Consider the following 21343-nt stretch of genomic DNA (forward strand, 5'->3'; position numbering starts at 1 on the left):
CTGAATTATCCCTAGCATGGAATTTGCCTTTTTCACTGCCTCTGCACATGAAGTTGAATTTCCAGCTCTACAATATCTTCCTTTGCAGAAGCCATGCTGATTCTTCCCCAGCGGCACCTGTTCTTCTTTGCTCTCTAATCCTTTGTGCTAAAAAGAGTTTTTCAAGTGCTGAGTTTTAGGTTTGCATGGTGCTCTGGGATATTGTGTGGAAACCAGAATGTTAAGGAAGTGTAAGACTGAAAATCCCCATTCATAGAAATGAGGCAGAAACGTACACAAGGCCCCAGAGACATAGCCACATAGTGCTGTCACTTAGGAAACTGTCATTGTGGCATAAATCAGAATGCTCTTCTACCAATGAACACTGGTGACATGCAGAGGGGCTAAGTCATGGGCATCACCTGAGTCAACTGACAACTCATTTAGTTTCCTCAAAGAACTACAATTCCCAGAGCTCTTTGACAGTTAAAGGAAGTACTGAAACTTTCTTATGTGCAACAAAGAGTCTCGTAAGTCTAACCCTCTGGAAGCTTCTCTTATGTGTGTCCAGCAAAGTCTTCTGCATATTCCATGACATCACCAACCCAGCAGTGCTTCTGGGCTGTTCCTGACCTCTGGCCATCAAGCAGAAAAAGAGGACTGCTGCTTTGAACAAGGTCAGGTGGAAGAACAAACACATATACACAGAAAGAGAGAGAGGGAGAGAGAGTACATTTTGGTCCTCAAATAACAGTACCTTCCTGCCTCCTGCTCTTCGTCCAATACAAGATCCCAGCAACTCCAAGAACGTGACTCAAGACGAACACAGTGGGTGGCAGGAAAGTGCCATTCAAAAGGGGCATTTGCCTCCTGGTTCCCCTGCCGTTATCACAGATCCCGAGTTTTAAATTCCTCTCTTGAGGCCGCAAGCGCCCAGACACAGCATCACACGGAACAGGGCGGGCGAGAACAGCAAAGGCACAGAGTTCAGAGGAGAGAAAGAGAGCAAGAGCGAGAGAAGAGAGAGAGCTGTCTCTGGAAGGAGGGGGGGGTTCTCTTCTTCTCTCATCAACCCATAGGGTGGGGGAGAAACAGCCTGCCCTCTGTTGCTTCCAAAACAAAAATGCCCGACGGAGCAAGGGGACTCCGGACAGAGAAAGTGAGCAAATGAGCGTCCGGGTGACTCAAACATCTTTCCTTGGCATCCACCAATGTGATGAAATGAACCAACTTCAGCCTCTCCTCTCCTCCCCCCTTCAAGAGAGAGAGCGTCATGCTCTTAAATTTCCATTCCTAAGCCCATTGGAATGCCCACTCTCCAAGCAGGCTTGTTTGGAAGAGAACAGGGAAGGCACTGCTTGAGGAGCCAGGACAGACAAGGCAGAGCAGGGTTTCTGCTGGCTCAGGACAGGCTGCCTAAAGAGCAGCCTCCCATACAGCCCTTCCGGATGACAGGAGGGGGAAAAGAGAGACCAGTTGGCTCAGTGCTTTTTTAGTTCATTGAATTGCAAACCTCAGTAGGTGCTGGTTGGGGCTGATGGGAGTTGAGTCCAAAACAGCTGGAGGGCAAGAGGGCTGGGCTATGCAGATGAGGGGGTGTGGCTATGCAGATGGGAAAAGCCTTGGTTCTCAATGGCCCCTGGAGCTGAGAACAAGGACAGACCCCATCACAATGATGTCCTTTTCACTTTCTCCCATTACTGAATGAGTACCATTTACTCCTAGGGGAAAAAGTGAACCCCTGAGCTTTGGGAGTTTGCTTCTTATGCTCTTGATGTCTATGGGGAGAGTGTACCAAAGCTGAGGTGCCACTTTCAAAAAAGGTTGTTTCTGCCGTCACCATCCCCCACCCACCTCACATCAGATGGACTGGAAAAGTCCCTCCAAAGACATCCAGGGGGTTGGGCTGTACCATGTGGGCGTAGGCAGCCCCAAGGTTACCATGGAAGTGTATGTGTACATGCCATGCACATCTATGTGCAGAGATAGTGATGTGCTGCACACACAGGTGCCCTTGTGAGATATAAGCCATTCCTTCACTCACACAACTCCACACATGCCCATTTGCCCACAGGCATTTTGCTAAACAAATTAATAAGGAATTGTAGATTGTATGACCTTCGGGGAATTTTAATTATGTGCAGAGCATTATTATTATTATTATTACTATTATTATACACTGGTGGCACTATACAAATGATATTAATAATAATATTATCCTGGTTTCAATGCTTAGGCCCAATATAGGCAAGTGGCACCCACAGGTTAAGAAATCCTGATCTTTCCTATTCAGAAATGCAAAGCCGTAGACCAGTCAATGTCTTCCAAGGACGGAGGGGAAACATTGCCACTTTTGTTCACAGTGGCTACATTTGGGGCCACTGGGCAGGCTCACCATGCCAGGGAAAAGACAGTGAGCGATTGTTCCCAACTGGCTCCGTTTAGAGACAACCTGACACTGTGCATCCCATTTCTTGTTTTCTTTTTCAAAAGGAGGTTTTCACTGATATGTAAAAAAGCAAAAACTCTGAAAAGGCTACATAAAAGCCAAGTGTAATATTTAAACAAGCACAATATTTTCACACCCACACCCCATGCCAGGATACTGTAAGAAAGCCTTCCCCAAATGAGTGCCCTCCACCGCCGTCCCCACTGGGGCTGAGTTGCTGTCCAGGCTGCTATTTCTTCCACAAGTACACCCCAAAAATGTCTACTTTCACAGGTTTCCTGGATTCTTTGCTTTTAATTTAGGCTGATTCCAATCTGGGTCTCAGGTCAAAATAAGATAAGAGGAAATCCAGTCATCTCCACTGTCTGTGGTTTAAGACATTTCAGAGCCTGGGAGATAAGATATCCAAAGGGTCACCTACAGATGGGAAAATTTATCCGTTTCAGTTCCTTATATTTCCATTATTAAAGTCAGTTCTCCAAACTTCCATGTTAGTTTGTGGACTTATTAAAATAATAATGTCACTCTACTCTATCCTCTGCAGTGTAAATATTCGCCCAGAGAATTAACAGATGGGAGTTGTGGCTTGAAGAGACCAGTGGGAGGATGAAGAAAATAGCACATATTTCAAAGCATGTGTGGAAAAGTTTGGGGGAACCCCCACTCCAAAGCGCCAGGACACCGTGCTGGAAGGATTTTTCTCCACCTACCCTTTGTGAAGAAAAACCAGAAATAAACTTGATTGTGCAGTTTGCTTCCTCGGCCACTGTGCTCGTTCTGCTGCTTTTTCATATGAAATTGTTAAAAATACAGTAAGCCTCTCTTGTGAATTGAGCAACTAAAACAGCCTCGACCATCACAACAGTCCAAATGAAACACACACAGAGAGGGAAGAGCCACCAGAAGCCACCCAGGAGCAGAAGGACAAGGTGCTCTCTGCACATGTCCTGTTTGAGAGAATATTGTATGCAAACAACCACAGGCTACTGCTGGGCAAGGAGAGAGAAGAAGGGAGGCAGGAGGTTAAAAGGGGATGGGTTCCAATAAGGACAGGGTGCAAGCTCAGCCAAATGATCCTCAGAGGGAAAATTCAGTTCAAAATTGTCTAGAGGAGCAAAAGCTCTCCCTCCCACTACATGCCCACAGCACTGCCAGAAGTTTGAGTCAGGGGCAGGCCAGCAATAAAACACCCTGTGTCAGTGAAGTTAACTCTTCATTCAAAAGAACACAAAACAGTGCAGTCCTAGTGATCACAGCAACTCTTCCCAGTAGATCTTGCCCCAATGAAGCAGTTGTGAGGAATGAAGGTTCCCACCTTCCCACAGTTCTCCAAGGTGCCTCCCCTGGTTCCTTTTCCCAGCAGCCTAAGGCTCCATTGTCTTGTCTCGCTTTGCTCCTCCCTCTTCATACCTCTTCTGGTCCTGGGAGACAAGGACAGAGGGGAACTGGTTGCAGCAGGATGGAGAGACTCCATGGCGTCTTCAGCAGCCTTACTCATCTCTATCTCCTGTCCTCCCTCCTCTCCTGCCTTTGATTCTGGACTGCTCTCTGCCACAGCCTCTTCCTGCTCACTAAACCCTGTTACCTCTTCAGCCTCCAACACCACCAAGCAAGGAAAGCGTCATTTTCTGCCAGTTCCCTGTGAAACATCCTAGTGTAGCCTCCATCCCCTCCTGCTACCCTGCAACCTGGTCCCTTCCATATATTTGGACTACAACTCCCATCAACCCTGATCCTTGGCTGTGCTGGCTGGGGCTGATGAAAGCTGTAGTCCAAAATGTCTGGGAAGACGCCATGTTGGGGAAGGCCGGCCTATTTATAGTCCCTGTGTACAGCATATTCTGTAAAAGGCAAGGAAGGGACAAAAGAAATCAACTGGTTAAAAAAATATGCTTGTGCTTTCAGAGAGAGAGAGAGAGAGATTTCCAGTCTCATGCCCCAAAGGTGGGCTGTGCTTGACTACAGATGCTGAAATTGTGGCGGGTGGTGACTCTTGTCTACTGAGCTTAAAAAGGCTAAACTCCTTCTGAAAGCAACACAGTGTATAGGCCAGAATAAAGGGAAATACATTTTCACTTCCAGGCAATTGAACTTCTTTGCTCCCTTGAGAAAAAGAGACCGTGCATTTGGTCTAAGTGTCCTGAGGAATTACTTAGCCCCTGCGGGAAAGTGACAGGAGATAGCAATTCTCTCAGCTGAGGAAGGTTGGTTTGCCACCTCACCCACCCCAGACAATTACAGTCATACCTCATGTTACATTTGCTTCATGTTACGTTTTTTCAGGTTGCGTCTTGTGGTGACCCGGAAGTACCAGAAAGGGTTACTTCCAGGGCTCGCCAACCGCGCTTCACGCATCCGCCAAAACACACCACGCACCTGCGCAGATACGGTGCTTCAAGGTTGCACACTTTTCAAGTTGCGAAAGGGCCTCTGGAACAGATCCCGCTCGCAACCAGAGGTGCCACTGTACCAAGCTACAAAAGCAGCCGGAAAACACACCAAACTTTGAAGACACAAGCCAAGGTTTGTTGGATCAACTGTGGGGCAGCTTGTGGTTTGTCCAACAAACCATAGCTTAAAGAAACTCTGGCACAGCATTATGTGAGAATCAGGCCCTCCCCGTTCCAATTCACCCCCACATGCACATAAGTCCATGGTCCTGCCCCACCCTCCCCTAAGAAGGAGAGCTAGGGAACATTGCCTTACAAGAAAACAAAAACAAACATTTCTAAGGGATTCAGATTCTGTGCCAGATACTTCAAGAGGCAGCCTGTGGAAGGAAGACAAATGACCCACAACTGCCACATGCTCCAGTCAGAGTTTTTAAAAGATGCACAAATGCACAGTTTATTCATTTCCCGAAAGAGACAGTTGCTGTGGAACTGTCATCTGCAAAACTCCCAGCCCTTTATACCAATTCTTAAAGAGATGTCTCTTCCGTTCTCAGAGCTGAGTCACCCTCTGGCTCAGCTCAGACCAGTGTGTGTGTGTGTGTCAGGCCAGACTGCACACTTACTTGGCATTTCCCTGGTGAGTAACACTTTCCCCAGCCTAACACTCGGTGACTTTGCAAAGCATCAGGGGCCTTATGACAGATGTGAGAAGCTGCCAGCAGTTCAAGAGAGCGCAGGTCCACCAAGCACAGAACCAACTTTCCCCACTCCTCCCAGCCCGAATCCTGCTTCTTTATATTCTTCCCAAACTCAGCTGTAGAACTGAAAATACCCTCCCATTGAGACAAGCTGCTCTCTGCAAGCGGGCATCGCAGATTGGTTGTGGGTGCAAGGTGAGGAATCCCCTGTGCAAATCTTGGCTGCAAACTCATAAGGCGGCTTTGCCCAAACTGCTTACATGTGCTCAGCCTTAGCTGTGGCACTGTTCAGGTTTTAACATTCGGTTCTAATGTTCATCTGATGCTGGAAGGCACTTTGGGTTACTTTTTTGGGAGGGGACTGCTAATATATGTCAGATATTATATTGTGAATATGCTAGATTATAGTGTGATCTGCCTTGCCCCACCACAGCTTTGCCAAACTGATGGATCCTACTCTTGACTACAGTGGAGAATTCCAATCAGAGGGCACAGGAGAGGGAGGAGATCCAATCCTAGAGGTACACGCTTGAGATCCAGCCCCACTGTAATTTATGCTGATTACAATGACAGGCATTGCTCTTATAGTGAAATGTTAGGGAGTGGGGAGAAGAAGGAATGGAAGAATAGTAACAAAGGCCTTTGCTACTCCAAATAGCTTCTTCATCTATTGGTTTGCTGCAAAACCTGTATCTTTTCAAGTCCTTGCTAAAGGAATTCCTAGCCTTTTGAACACCTGGAACTCAAAAGTGTATCAGATTATGTAAAACCAGCAAGTGAGCACCAGTCTGCTTAATTAGCTTCATCTGTACCAATGGGAGAATACAGGTCACCTTGAAGCAAAATTTGCATTTTGTTTTATCAGTGCAGAAGTGCACCTAGCATAATCCCCAGGGATCGGACCCAGTCATTCAAGTTATCCAAAAACCGCACAAAGCCACAAACTCCGGAAGCTGAATCCAAACTAGTTCCTGAAGTACCTGATTGCTTAGCAAAGATTACCACTGCAGTCAGTTCAAATCCAAACATACAACCAGAACAGCAAGGTGGCGGGGGGGGGGGGGGTTCCTTTGTGTCAAAAGAATGCTGCTGCTGAGAAGGCTTTTCATGGGCTGCTTGTGTATCCCAGGAGACACAGATTGCCCTATCTGAAACTTTCATGAAATTGAACCTGTTCACAGGGGACGCCCACCTTCAGTAACACAAAGGGTCTTAGAATCATAGAATCATAGAGTTGGAATAGACCATAAGGGCCAAGCAGGAAACATAATCAGAGCACTCCTGACATATGGTTGTCAAGCCTCTGCTTAAAGACCTCCAAAGTAGGAGACTCCACCACACTCCTTGGCAGCAAATTCCACTGTCGAACAGCTCTTACTGTCAGGAAGTTCTTCCTAATGTTTAGGTGGAATCTTCTTTCTTGTAGTTTGGATCCATTGCTCCGTGTCCGCTTCTCTGGAGCAGCAGAAAACAACATTTCTCCCTCCTCTATGTGACATCCTTTTATATATTTGAACATGGCTATCATATCACCCCTTAACCTCCTCTTCTCCAGGCTAAACATGCCCAACTCCCTTAGCCGTTCCTCATAAGGCATCGTTTCCAGGCCTTTGACCATTTTGGTTGCCCTCCTCTGGACACGTTCCAGTTTGTCAGTGTCCTTCTTGAACTGTGGTGCCCAGAGCTGGACACCCAGAACTGGACACAGAACTGGACACCAAGAACTGGTCTTAAGGTCTGCATGTGAACAGAAAAAGATCAGAAACTCGTCCCCAAGGAAGGAGAGCCTGAAACTGGACAATGGTGCGATCTAATAGGGATGGCAGGAAGAGCAGCAGCAGCAGCCTTTGGCCTCATCAAGGACAGATGTTCCGCGGAGACTACTGCTTCCACACAGAAAGAAGTAGTGCAGATAGAAAATAAGAAACATCTCCAGGAGGGCAGTATGGGAAGTTTAGGTAAACTGTGAGAGCACTGATTCCATATTATTTTCAGATCATCATCATGCCTCAAATGACTAACACAGTAGGAGGAACATGTGAGAAGTCATGAACAGACGAATGTCCTACTGGATGGGTAAACCGGTGGTGCAATTACCGTATTTTTCGCCCTATAGGACGCACCGGCCCATAGGATACACCTAGATTTGGGGGGGGGGATAAAGGAATTTTTTTTATTCCCCCCCCCAGGCATGGGGCTGGGGCGGGGCAAGTCCGAGCATCCCCCACCCCAGCCCCCAGAACAGGCAGCTCTCCGCAAGCCGTTGGAGGCCAGTTCGAAGTCGCGCCGGGCTCCCACAGCTTGCGGAGAGCTGCACGAAGCCCGCTCTGGGAGCATGCGGGGCTGGGGGAGGGGGAAGCCCAAGCTTCCCCCGTCCCCAGCCTCCAGAACAGGTCCCAGAGCGATCCCGAAGCTGCGCGCAGCTTCGGGATTGCTCTGAGAGCTTGCGGGGCTTGGGGAGGGGGAAGCCCACCGCCAGCCTCCAAACCACGTCGGGAAACAGCGGGATGGCGGCGTTCCACCTCCCCGCTGTCCCCCAAGCTTGTGGGGCTGGCGGTGGGGCTCTCCTGAAGCCTGGTGCGCACCGACCCCTCTCGCTCTCCAGGCTTCAGCGTAAGCCTGCATTCGCCCCATAGGACACACACATATTTCCCCTTCATTTTTGGAAGGGAAAAGTGCGTCCTATAGGGCGAAAAATACGGTATGTGCTATTCAAAGGCTTGCGTACATCTCAATCCATAGTAACTTGCCACAAAAGAAGGCACTGCCTACCTTTTCTCATTTCCTGGTGTAATGCTCGGGAAAGGGGTACCACAATTCCACAAGATTCTAGAAAATCTACTAATTGCAGCACTGGATAGTAACTCCAGCTTTCTGAGAATCCCAGCTTGCTTTCCTCTTTTTCAAGCAACTTCCTAACCCTTATGGTAATGAAGGCATGCTTGAACACAGTCTATGGGCGATGCTCTCACTGTTTTGTTTTATTTCCAAGGGTATACAATGCCCTGGAAGGTTCCTTCCCCTCCCCTCCCCTAAATTTAACGGAATAGGTTTGTTTTGTTTGTTTGTTTGTTTGTTTAGTAGAGGCCAATGATATGCACAAAAGCAGTCATGCAAATCTACACAACTTGTATAATCAACTGTACGATCTGATGCAAGTTTTGCTGTTGGCGGTTCTTTTTAAGTAAAGCATGTGATCTGTTTTTGTCCCATTCTTTGCAATGTCCGCCAGATGGCGCTGCAGAAGCACCAAACGACAACCCATCCAATTTATTGGATGGGAAAGGGGGGGGGGACTTGAGAGAACCCTCAAAAGCATTACCTATCACTACAAGCAGGGAAGAGACAGAGAAGCCGCAAGCCAGCAGTGCAGGCATGGTTGACCCACTTGCATTCAGGACCAGTACGCAGAGCTGCATAGCGAATAGTTTGTTTGAGGGAGGGAGATTAATGCAGAGAGAGGTTGATGGACAAAATATACAGCTCCATGACTTTGCTTGAAAACAGACAGATGCGGTGGGGCTGCAAGAGCCATGAAACGGGGTCTTCTAAGGCTGGGGAGAAAAGTGCACTCTTTGGGGAGGAAATAGCATGCACTTTCAAAGCAGCCTTTGCCACTGGTGCCCTCCAGATCCCATATGATGCTGATGTGGTTTGTAGTCTGACACATCTGGAGGGCACTAGGTTGGCAAAGGCTGCTTTAAAGTAAAAGAACACTCCTTTAAAAATATATATATATATATCACAAGGGAAAAGTGGCAAGCCTCTTTCTGGAACCCATAACCAGAAGTGGATTTACCACAGACTTCCATCCAGCCTCCCTCCTCATGATTACCTTCTTTTACCCAAGGGTCCCACAGGAAGTGTGGGCTACAGGACTGTATCTGTGAGTCAGCAAAACTGCTCACCTGAATTGCCATGTATATATAAGCCTGTCATAATTTTTTTCTTCATTTCCAAAATGAAAAGAGCCAGGGCTGAAACTTGCTTGCAAAGGAAGTACATGAGAAAGACCTTTCAGGACCAGACCAATAGTCCACCAAAGAATGTCATGCCATCTCTAGATGTGGCCAGAATCCAGCCATTTTCAGATGCACCCACAAGCAGGGCATGGAAGAAGAAGAAGAGTTTGGATTTGATATCCCGCCTTTCACTCCCCTTCAGGAGTCTCAAAGCGGCTAACAATCTCCTTTCCCTTCCTCCCCCACAACAAACACTCTGTGAGGTGAGTGGGGCTGAGAGACTTCACAGAAGTGTGACTGGCCCAAGGTCACCCAGCAGCTGCATGTGGAGGAGCGGAGACATGAACCTGGTTTCCCAGATTACGTGACTACCGCTCTTAACCACTACACCACTCTGGAGGAAGCAGCCTGCTCCAGTTTGAGCGAGCATCTAGAACGCTGAGGTGGGTTGCCTCTGGACCTGGAGGTTCCACTTAACCACCATAGCTGGCTGTTACTGAGAGGCCTCTGCACTCTGAATCTGCCTAATGTAGCTTTCCCCAATCAGGTGTCCTCCAAATCCAGCCATTTGTGTGTCTTCTCTAGCTCAGTTGGTTAGGAGTATGGTGCTGATAATGTATGGGGTAACTACATATTGCTGCATTGCAGTGGGCTGGACTAGATGACCCTTGGGATCCCTTCCAACTCTACAATTCTATGATTTCCATAAAATGTTTTGGCCCATTACAACACGGCCATGCTGCCTGGGCTGATGGGATTTGTAGTCCAAAACTTTGCAGGACAGGGGGGTCCCACCCACCCCAAAAATCTTTGCAGCCCAGTCAAAGTGAAACCCAGAAAATGTAAAGAAGGACCCTAAGCTCTCAAATCCAGGTCTCCCACAGCATCACTGTGTTCATAAATGCAAACAGAAATTGATTAGGCAGTGGGTGAGGGTAAGAATAGGAAGAGGATTTTAATCCTTCAGTTACAGGAAACCTGTCTGTGAGGTTCCAACAGTGCTTTCATCATGTAGAACAAGGAAATCTGTATAAATATCTCACACATGAGACCCTGAGTCATCCATAGTACTTCTTGCTCAGAGAGGACACCATTTATCATGCAGGCTAGAGGGGGTGTCTCCCTCTGTGTCGCTCAGCCATTTCAAAACACACACATTTAAGAGCCACAGGTTACCCTCATAAGCCCCCAGGATGTCAAACCCAACTTACTTCCTCCCTTGAGGAGAACATCACTAGGAGCCTGAGCACCTCTGGGCAACTAGATTCAGTATGCAACCTCTGGAACCCTCTGCACTTGCTGGTGCCACTCTATGCGCCGTGGGAAGAGGATGTGGCCAACAGATGCCACATAAATTCAAGAGCAGACACAAAGCCCACATGAACCGAGTCACCTCCTCGTGGGCTGTTTCAGTCTTTAGATGTCAGACAAGGCACTGCCAACTGAATGGGCATAATGGAGTCTGAGTCCTGCCCCTGACACCCAGATCATGACAACAGCCTCTCTCCCTGCAGGATGGGGAACTCTGTCCCTTCCTATGGGGAAGATAAACCTAAAAAGTAGACTCCCTGGTGCCAGAACAAGAACCCAACACAACCAGAAAGAGAGAGAGAGAGACCTGTGTCTCGGCTCCCAGAACCAGCAGATTCATTGCCCTGATCATTAACTACATTGCAGAATGAGCCATGGGCCAGGCATCAACCTTCACCCATCAAAGTCACCCACTGGCAACTCTGCTTATTACAATGGCTGCTCCCAACATCATTTTCTGAGTTCTCCAGGCCAGGGTTGGCAGAAGGCAGATGGACACCCAGTGGTGGATCAGCAAGCATTTCCAATTCCCCATTATCCAGCAAAATTACTCCTTCCCGAAAATATACTGCTGAAATGACAAAAACAGAGCATGTTGTAGAGACAAGGAATGTGCATGTGCAAGGGCTGTGGGCAATCTGCAGCCTTCCAGAGGTTGCTGGACTACAGCTCCCATGTCACCCCTGACTACTGGCCACATCGACTTTCGGGGCTGATGGGAGTTGGATTCTAACAACATCTAAAGGGGCAATGGTCCCCTCCCTCTGCTGCAAGTTTCAGAGTAGCTGAATAAAACAGTTTCCAGAAAGGCAGCCATGTTGCCCTGTAGCAGCAGACACAACTATGAAGCTTGTCATATTTTAACCAGAGATCTACCCTCCATCCAGGGACAATGATACTTCCCTTTCACAGGCTTTAGGACAGCCTTCTCACCAACGTGGTGAGCTCTGACTGTATCGGACTACAACTCCCATCAGCCCCAGCCTGCAGAAGATGGGGCTGATGGGAGCTGTAGTCTGAAACAGTTGGCTGGCATCGCCTTAGGGAAGGCAGCCTTAGATGCTAGGCCTGCCACTGCTTAACCTAAAAACAGCTCCTCACTGGCAACAGGCCACCTCACAGAAAACACCACAACAGAGGGACAAGACCCCACAAAAAGCCCAGGTGCCAGCTCAGTCCCCATCGCCCCACCCTGGCAGCAAGATCAGCCAGAGCACTGGGGCTCCTTCACCTGCTACGCAGTGCTCTTCTGCTTTCTGTGAAAGACAAACAGGTCAGCTTCTACCCAAAAGAATAAATGGACACAAATCTGAAACAATGGGACTCCGAAGCCAGGGAGAGAACATTTCAACACCTGCACTTTGGAACTTCCTGTCTACTGAGATCAAGCCGGCACCTTCACTGTACTTTTTTCGATTACTGCTAAAACATTCCTGTTTAAACAAGCCTACCCAGATGCTTAGAAAGCTGAGGTCATTTTAATCTGTTTTAGTATTTTAACTTTTGTATATTTTAAAGTATGGCTGTGATTTATTTTTTTAATTTGTTGTTTCTGTAAACCACTTTTTATAGGTCCCCCCCCCCCTTTACAATCAAGCAATGTATAAATTTTATGAAACAAACGAAGCAACTAAACCTTACCTACCTCTCAGAACCCTCACGAACTGAAAGGAGCCATTCTCCCACAGGGGTTTTTGGTTCTAGCAGGATTCAACAGAACTTGAAGCCATCAAGCGGCTTGTAAAGGGCTTGAATGGAAATAATGGCTTCTAGTTTTGCTACAAGACATTTATTAATTTGACACTGTTATCTCAGAGAAGCTGAGCTATAATATTTGAGCAGTTAGGGGTGATGCAGATCCTCTCTTTTGGAGGGGGTTGTTTAATAAATATATGACATTGAATTCACACAGGTGGCAAATCCCTTTGAAATATTTTTTTTTTATTTGGTGGCATCTGTAAACAAGCAAGACCTTTTTCTTTTTTCTTGTTTCCCTCATTGTACAATACAAGTTGTGTTTTTATACCCTGTGTATCACTGTATCCATTTCATTCACACATCTTTTATTTTTCTTTTATTATCGGAGGCTCCTTCAGTAGAACTTACATTCTTTTGTTGTTAATGTTTGTTTTTCTCTTTGTATGTGTTGTCTGTGTTAGGATACCCTGTGGACTTTTTGCATTTCGGTGCCCTCTTACCTCACTGCTCAACAACAACAAACTCATCTGCCTTCAACCAGCCAGTAGAGAATAATAACACTTCATGAATAAGATAGAGTGGACTTTAGACCACCAAAGCTGTTGTCTAAACAACCTAACAAAAAAAACTTGATAAATGAATCAAGACAAGACATCAGCAGAACATAGAGACCAAAATTTCATCTTTGTGGAATGCAGTTCATAGAAACCTGCTGCCTTTTTACCAAGTCACATAGCTGGTCCATGAAGCTCAATATTGTCTACACTGACTGACAGCAGCTGTTTCAGGCATAGGGGACATTCCCAGCCCTGCCTGGAGAGGATGCTAGGGGTGGAGGCTGGGACCTTTTGCCTGCAAAGCACGAGCAGTATTTCAGTTTGAAAATTCACATCATTACCCAAGAGTGTTTCAGCCTACCAAGTTACTGACTAAAGGTCTTTCGGTTAGCCAGTTTGGAATTTGGCCTCCCTTTTCTCACTCGCTGTCACCCCCCTGACACCCTCCCCCTCCTCCCCTAGCAAATCTGCACAATGTTCAGCCATGAGTGCACAGCCCTGGAATCCAACCTCGCTTGGCTGCACCTCTCTGCTCCTGTAGACGTCATTCCCACACAGGCCAGCCACCCGCCTGCCCTCAGCCCTCCGGGATCTCTCCTGAGCTGTGTGGGAACTGGGGAAGGGGAAGAGGCAAGCACCGGCCCAGGTGACCTGCTGCTGCTGCTGCTGCTGCTGCCAGCTGCTCAGGGGGACTTCTTCACCGCTCTCTGCTCAACCTGACCCAACACTGGTACTCCTTCAACACTTCCCACACCAGGGGTGAGGAACATTTTCCAACCCAAGGTCTCACATTCCCTTCTGAGCAACCTTACGATGGCCACATGACAGTGGCGGGCATGGCCAGAGGCAAAAGTGGGTGGAGCAACCAATGCAATTTTCAACCTGTGTACAGTATGCTAATTTCTACACCTACACACACACACCCTCTATCCTCATCAAGGCAAGCATAACACATTTATCGTAGTTCAAGGACACACTCAAGGCAGACCAAAACACTCAACGCAAGGCCAGTGGGAAGTGTGGCCTGAGGAGAGTTTTGAGGGTGATTTAGGCTGGATCTTTACAGATATAAAAAACGCTATGGAAAAATAAATGCTATTGGGGGGGGGGAGGGAGCTTCCAAGGCAATCCGCCATTGACTTTGGATTCCGCTCTGCAGCACAATCTGGTGTCACATTTATAATGTTATAAACTGACCTGTGTAGCTGAGTCCATAGAGAGGCCCAGAGGGCTGTATTTTGTCCCTGGGCCTAAAGTTGCCCACCCCCAGCTTTACACCACAGATGACTTTTCTAAATGCTATCCACTTCAGGGCACTCACCACAGGCACTAGAAAAAGCATGGCACAGGCTATTTTAGAGACTCCATCATGTTCAGCTTCAACAGAAAAGTCTGTGGCTCACTCTGGATACTGAATGCAGTGGCTCTCAGCATCATCCTCTGCTCTTGCAGTTGGTTAAGATCAAGAATGACGCTTCCTGGCAATTTCCATGGGGTCACCGTGCTAGTCCCTTGCAGCAAAATCACATGGACTTCAGTCCATCTCAGTGTAGGCCACAATAAGATACCACAGGATACCCTGTTGGTTTTGCTTTCTGTTAAGGCTGTGATCACTGCTCCCGATTCCTTCCCTGCCTTCATGCTCTGCAGCTCCTTCCATGAAATTTATACAAATGGCCTAGCTTTCTGGCCAAAGCTTGTGGCTGAATTTGTGTTATTTCCAGTTTTACGGTTGTTGTTTACTTTCCCGAAATTAGTGTAAAATAATTACACTGAGCCATGGGGATTATCATCATCCTCTTGAACTGACTCAGATGCCAACCTCAGGACCCGCCTGGATTTCTACCTTTCGGCCATGCCTCTGGGTATATACCGCCTATGCAGTCAGCAGTAAGGCATTCAGCACAAACACACATGGGCTACACCCTCCTGCAAGCACAGGCAAGAAGCAGGAGATGGATCAAGCCACGCATGCCCTCCCTGCTCCCAGCCGGCAGCCTTGAGAAAAGTCATGAAGAAAAGATGACATTTCTAGAGACAGTCGGGGACTCCACCCGGCTTCCCAGGCGCCCCTCCTTCCATGGCTGTCACATCTCGCGGCTCCCCTTTGAAATGCCTTTCACTGCAGGTGAATCATAGGTGTTTACAGATACTGGCTTCCTGAGCCAACCATTCCCAACCTCGGGTCCCTGGATGTTGCTGAACCACAACTCCCATCTGCAACCAGCTGTCATGGCCAAGGATCAGGGTTGATGGGAAATGTAGTCCATCAACACCCGAGCCCCCAAGCCTGGGAAAGGCAGCTCTAAGCAGTATATGCCAGTTTCAGTAAGTCTCCCCTCAAGGCTTCTACTCTTTCTGGCCAAAAGGGTCCCACCAAACAGCTGTGGTCAGGGGAAGGATCCACTCATATATCTAAGCATCCCACAATTTGGAACTGCCCTTGGTAACCAAGCAACAGGCTGTGATCAGCAGGATCCTAACCTTCCACTTGTCCCTGAGGCCAGGGATACCCCCGACTCTAGTGTAGAGTTAGAAAGGGTGGCAAAAGGCTCTAGGCCCCTAGACAAGGCAGCAGCCAATCCCCCAGTTTTCCTCTTAGACTCAGAAATGGGGCAGGAGGCAAGGATTACCACACAGGTGTCAGGAGGGTACCCAACCACAGCTGGGAGGGGCTCAGGCATATCATACTCACAGGAAGGCAACAGTATACTCATCGTGGCAGGCAAAAGCGTGGGAGCCCCCCAAGTGTTTTTGACTCCAACTCCCACCAGCCCTAGCAACATGCGGCAGTGCTGGCTGAGGCTGATGGGAGTTGTAGTCCCAAACAGAGGGCTGGTGTACACAATGGCAGGACACCGTACAGCTTGCAGCAGTTCAAAATATAGAAGGAATTTATATTAGAATACCACAAGTGAGGAGAGAGATGAGGGTCCTTTGCTAGCAGAGCCTCTTCCTTTTGAGTAACCACCAGACTTTATAAGCCTCCTTAAGGGCATCAAGAGTAAATGTTTAACTCCCAAAGAATTTTCTGAGAATCGGTTTCGAACAGGCTCTCAATTCCAACAGCCAGAGAGGAAGCAGGCCTTTCCAACCCTCATACAGAAGCAGAAAAAATATTTTTCAAGACACCACACAAGGACACTCTCTCCTTCTTTCTCTCTCTCCCTGAGACACACACACTCACATCAATCCTTGGAACAGGCCAGTACCCTGTCAGCTGTCCAACAGGCTTTTCACATACAAATATGAACTCTGAGGAACCCTGATGGGGAACTTACTGGAATCAAGGATTCAAAAGCTCAAGTCAATTCCTCTTTTCAGCAGCCACTTCACACCAAAAGATTAATTCTGATTGCACACTGAAAGGACAGGCTTCCTTTTCATCGTGGATCTACAATGGTGCTTAGGAACGCAATTAGCCATATGCTAGATGGATAGGAGGTCTTTTGAGGGGTGACAGTGACATTGTGACTCCCCTATGGGATATGCATTTGGGAGTGTTAGTCCCTTCCCCAAAAACTATCCAAGATGTTCCCCAAGTTTAGTTGGCATTGGTTGTGTGATAGTGTGGGGAGGGACTTCTCCTTAAAACAGAACGCAACACAAATCTGATTTTGCATTTTTAAAGGATTCCTAGAATGGTGATTATTGAGAATGCAAAGTTACAAAAGAGCAAGTAATTCTAAGAAAGTCTTAATGTTCTTTGCCTATACAATGAAAGTAGTTGCTGCATGTTGCACCACTGCACTTCTGTAACCATCCTGCCCAAATTCAAAATAAGTAGATCTAAAACAGTGTTTCCCAACCACTGTTCCGCGGCACACTAGTGTGCCGCGAGATGTTGCCTGGTGTGCCGCGAGATGTTGCCTGGAGGGAGGCGGGCGAGTCGGGCGGCGAGAGGCGGCGCGGCGGCGGCGAGGAGAGGCCGCCCAGCGCGGGGCTCTCGCCGTCTGCCTGCCTGGCTGCCTGCGAGCTCGGCGGGCAGCGCCTCCGTCCGCAGCGCCCGCCTCGCAGCTCTCATTCCCTGCCCCTGCCAAAGCTCACCCAGCCAAGCCGCGCTCTCCTTCCTGCCTCGCTTTGCTGCCTCCCCACCCCACCCCCAAAGCTTGGAGGTTCCCCGGCAAGGGGGAGGGGAAAAAATTGAAACTTACACTTTTGTGCGTCCCTCCCGGCGTGACGCTGCGCGCTGACGTCACGGGGCTGTAATGGTGGTGTGCCTCGAGATTTTTTTCATCAAACAAGTGTGCCTTTGCCCAAAAAAGATTGGGAAACACTGATCTAAAAGAACAAAGTCTCTTGAGTATCATCAGGCAGAGGAGAAAGGAGGCAGACCTACAGCTGAGCAGCAATTACCTTTTTAGCATGTTATGGCTGAAGTCGTGTGTGTACCTCTTTGTATCCTTTTGATCCAATAGGGGAGATTAACCTTATCTGCATCATAATCCTCCAAGGATCAGAGGAACACAAAGTAAGATGACAACTTAAAACCTTCGGGACCTTTTCAAAACAAGCACACTTGGCTCAAAGAGGAGTGACTATCTCTGCCTGTTAATCAGGTGGATTTTTCCACAAGGTGATCTAGCCAGTGAACTTGGAGGGTTAAAGACCAATAATAGTGCAGCCTGGCTTACTTGCTTCAATCCTCGGGCACTCTCCACTCTGCAGATAACAAGGTATGGGTATCAGACACCGCCGTGCTCTCAATTGGTTTCCCTGTGTTACTCTAAAGAGGGGGGGGTATGAGGGTAAGAAGACTTCTTTGGGGATCTCCACCTTCCTGCCCCCAAGGCTTAGGGCTCCGTAGTCCTCAAGACGCATTGTTTTTGAGATCATACAACTCTTGCAACACACCCACCACACATCTAGCTTTCCTTTTGGCCTCCAGCCCTGGCCTACTACTCACTTCTGTTTACAAGGGGCTTCCCATGTGCAAGCTTCATTGTGCTTCCCCTCCACTGTGCAAAAGTTGGTAACTATTATTCCCATTATGCAGATGGAGATCAAAGTCTAAGGCAGGCCAAGGCTGAGGAGCCAAAGACCTAGCTGTGTATGCTGCCTGTCTATTACCAGCACAGTGCTTGATACAGTAACTCTTTGCCTTCCAGATGTTTTGAACCACAACTCCCAGCAGCTCCTGTCAGTGGGCAAAGGTTGCATAGATATATCCACAGCAGCTCATAGTAAAGGTAAAGGGACCCCTGACCATTAGGTCCAGTCGCGACCAACTCTGGGGTTGCGGCGCTCATCTCGCTTTATTGGCCGAGGGAGCCGGCGTACAGCTTGCAGGTCATGTGGCCAGCATGACTAAGCCGCTTCTGGCGAACCAGAGCAGCGCACGGAAATGCCGTTTACCTTCCTGCTGGAGCGGTACCTATTTATCTACTTGCACTTTGACGTGCTTTCGAACTGTTAGGTTGGCAGGAGCAGGGACCGAGCAATGGGAGCTCACCCCGTGGTGGGGATTCGAACCGCCGACCTTCCGATCGGCAAGTCCTAGGCTCTGTGGTTTAACCCACGGTGCCACCCGCATCCCAGCAGCTCATACTTGGCTGCAAAAGAAAGAGATCTTGTGGCCTTGTTGTAGTCCCTGGCCTTGGGCCCCCATCTAGGTTGCTGCCTCTTGGGACATCTCGTATACCACATGCCTTTCCAGAGACGTCTGTGTGAAGCGTGTGCCACAGAAGCACCAAAAATCTAAGCTCCCTTTGCCTGAGCACTGGAATGATGAAAAAAAGAGAGAGTAGGGAATGAACAGGTGTCGGCGGGCACAGAAGGTGCCCTGGTTCACCTTGTCCAGCTGAAAAGAAAAGGAAAGGCAGGTTCTGCTGGTGCAAGAAGAGATAAGAGGGCTCAGCTGTGATTGAGGCACAAACAAGAGCCCTCTTTGCTTCCCATCCCACTCCCAAAAAGTAAACAGCCCAATGCAGTTGTGGCAACACCAGCACCTTGAGGAAGTTTTTAGCATTCTCCTGAGAAGGGAAAGAAAGAGACTCCAGGTTAAACCCTTGGCTGCAGATCCTCAGGCATACAAAGGAAGCCAGTCAAAGATAGTCCTTGGATCTCCAGGACAACGGCTGGCTGTCAAAGGACCGCAGGGACTTCCAGGCGCAGTATGGTGGATTGTGCTCCTCTCATGATTTTTGGCAATGCTCACAGAAGCCTTTTTCTCACGCTCACCACAGCCTGGCCAAACTGAAAAGCTCAGAGTGGAAAAATTGGCAAAGCTGGAGGCACTGCTTGCGCCGGCAGCCTCTTAATCTCCCCAAGGCCTGACCGACTTCATTATGCAGCCTTTGTTTACGCCCATCTTTTTTCACTGGAGGTTCCAACCCTGACAGTGCAGGAAAACTCATCAGCTAGCAGGAATCAGGCCTGCAAGGGAGAACCACAATGAGGGATCAGAGCTTTCCCTCTCTATTATACGCGATCTGAAGCCAGGTATCTGACAGGACAATACGGTTCCAGTTTGCGGAATCTGAAGCAACACACCTTTTGCTACATCCCGATAATACTGTGTGGCACCAACACGTCCACCCCCAACTCCCACACCACAAAGACAACATCACTGAAGTGTCGAGGGGGGGGGGAAGCTGATGGAGGAGAGAACACAAAGAGCTCGAAGGATTTGCCGAAGATCTCAGAAACAGAGCTGCTTTCTTCCAAGAGGAAATTCCACATCCACACTATACATAAGGATTAATGAGAAATGGACCTTTGCCAGGGCAAAGGCAGGAGAAAGAAACTGAGGCCTGTCCCTTGAAGAATGAAGTAACTAGTAAACTTGGTGGTGGGGGTGGGTGGGATAGCATTTTGGGGCCATGTCATACAAGACAATTTCTTATGAGGGTATTTTCACACAGTAAGACAGTACAGTGGTACCTCTGATTAAGAACTTAATTCGTTCTGGAGGTCCATTCTTAATCTGAAACTGTTCTTAACCTGAAGCACCACTTTAGCTAATGGGGCCTCCCGCTGCTGCCACACGATTTCTGTTCTCATCCTGAAGCAAAGTTCTTAACCTGAGGTACTATTTCTGGGTTAGCGGAGACTGTAACCTAAAGCGTATGTAACCTGAAGTGTCTGTAACCCAAGGTACCACTGTATACACTGTAGTATGTGAGAGAGGGCTCAGGAGCAGGGCTCACTCCACTGGTTCTGCTGTGACAGGCCAGCCCCACCAGCCTCTTCCTCCTTCCTCTTCACTGTCATTCCCCGGGGGGCAGTCATTCCATAAGACTGGCGGGGGGGGGGGCAGAATGGGGAGACAAGAAGCAAAAAGGCTCATTTCATCAGCATTGCTGGAGGGCCAGTTCTGTCAGGCACCTCTTGCCCCTGAACTGTGCCAACTGGTCAATATAGGAACAGCAGTATAGAAAGTGGTGCCCAAGTTTTTTATTTTCCTCTTCCCTCCCTGTCCCTTTTGCTTTGCATGTCATTTTTTGTTTTTTTATGGCAAGCCTCTGACAGGGAAATGTCTTTCTTTAATTGTATGTAATTCACCTTGGGAGCCTTTTTGGCTGAAGAGCTATGGTACAAAAGCTCTAAATAAATAATGTATTTCCACTGAATTTCCATTTTGTCTGCATATCACACTTTGGGGGAGACACACGTGGTTTCCTTACTATAAATTTGTCTAGTGATTATAAACCTGTCCAGCGATGAAGTGGCTCTTGGGATCCCGCCTGGCAGAGCTATCCTGTGATTGTACCTGCCAAACTGACTAAGCCTGTGAGACTTCAGTAGAGCATGAGACTCTTAATTTTAGGGACATGGGTTCAAACCCCAAACCCCATGCTGAGTGAAAGATTCCTGCATTGCAAGGGGTTGGACTAGATGAACCTTGGGGTCCCAACTCCACAATTCTAATTTTTTCTTTACTTAATAGTAACATACCAATTACAAATTGCTCTCTTCCCGAAGGAGGCTTGCCTGGTAGCCCATGCATGTAAGAAGTCCACAGTTCAAGCCAGACATTTCAGGAATAGCATTTGGAAATGCACTGTTCTTCATTTCAGGTTTTCTTCCTCAGAATTGCCACCAGAGAGCCCTACCTACTACAGGAAGTCTGAAGGTAGCTCTCTCTCTCTTTTTGGGACCAACATTGAGGCAACTTTTACTAAAGCCATGTTGGGTAGGGGGTCCTGCCCATGGGCGTAGCCAGGGGGTGGGCTGCGAGTGGCACCTGCCCCTCCTAGATCAGGTAAAACAATAAAAATACTTAACTAACTGACCAATCACATCGGCCCTGCCCCCCCCAACAAAAATCCTGGCTGCACCCATTGTCTTGCCCCAA

The 21343-nt window shown here is 48.2% G+C and overlaps 1 protein-coding gene across 7 annotated transcripts in view; it reads right to left on the reverse strand.

Annotated features, from left to right (window-relative positions):
- Window positions 1-21343, reverse strand: part of MACF1 (microtubule actin crosslinking factor 1) — a 301663-nt gene that overhangs the window by 209007 nt on the left and 71313 nt on the right. Inside the window, exon 1 of one of the 7 annotated variants that reach the window (XM_082229483.1) lies at window positions 737-875. The exons of the other annotated variants lie outside the window; for them this stretch is intronic. Within the exon in view, the coding sequence (XP_082085609.1) occupies window positions 737-842 (106 nt within the window). The 5' untranslated portion in view covers window positions 843-875. Of the gene's footprint in view, window positions 1-736; window positions 876-21343 lie in introns of those variants that run through there. 7 annotated transcript variants of the gene reach the window in all.

Source organism: Podarcis vaucheri, assembly GCF_965113315.1.
Source record: "Podarcis vaucheri genome assembly, chromosome: 7".
Classification (NCBI taxonomy): Eukaryota; Metazoa; Chordata; class Lepidosauria; order Squamata; family Lacertidae; genus Podarcis; species Podarcis vaucheri.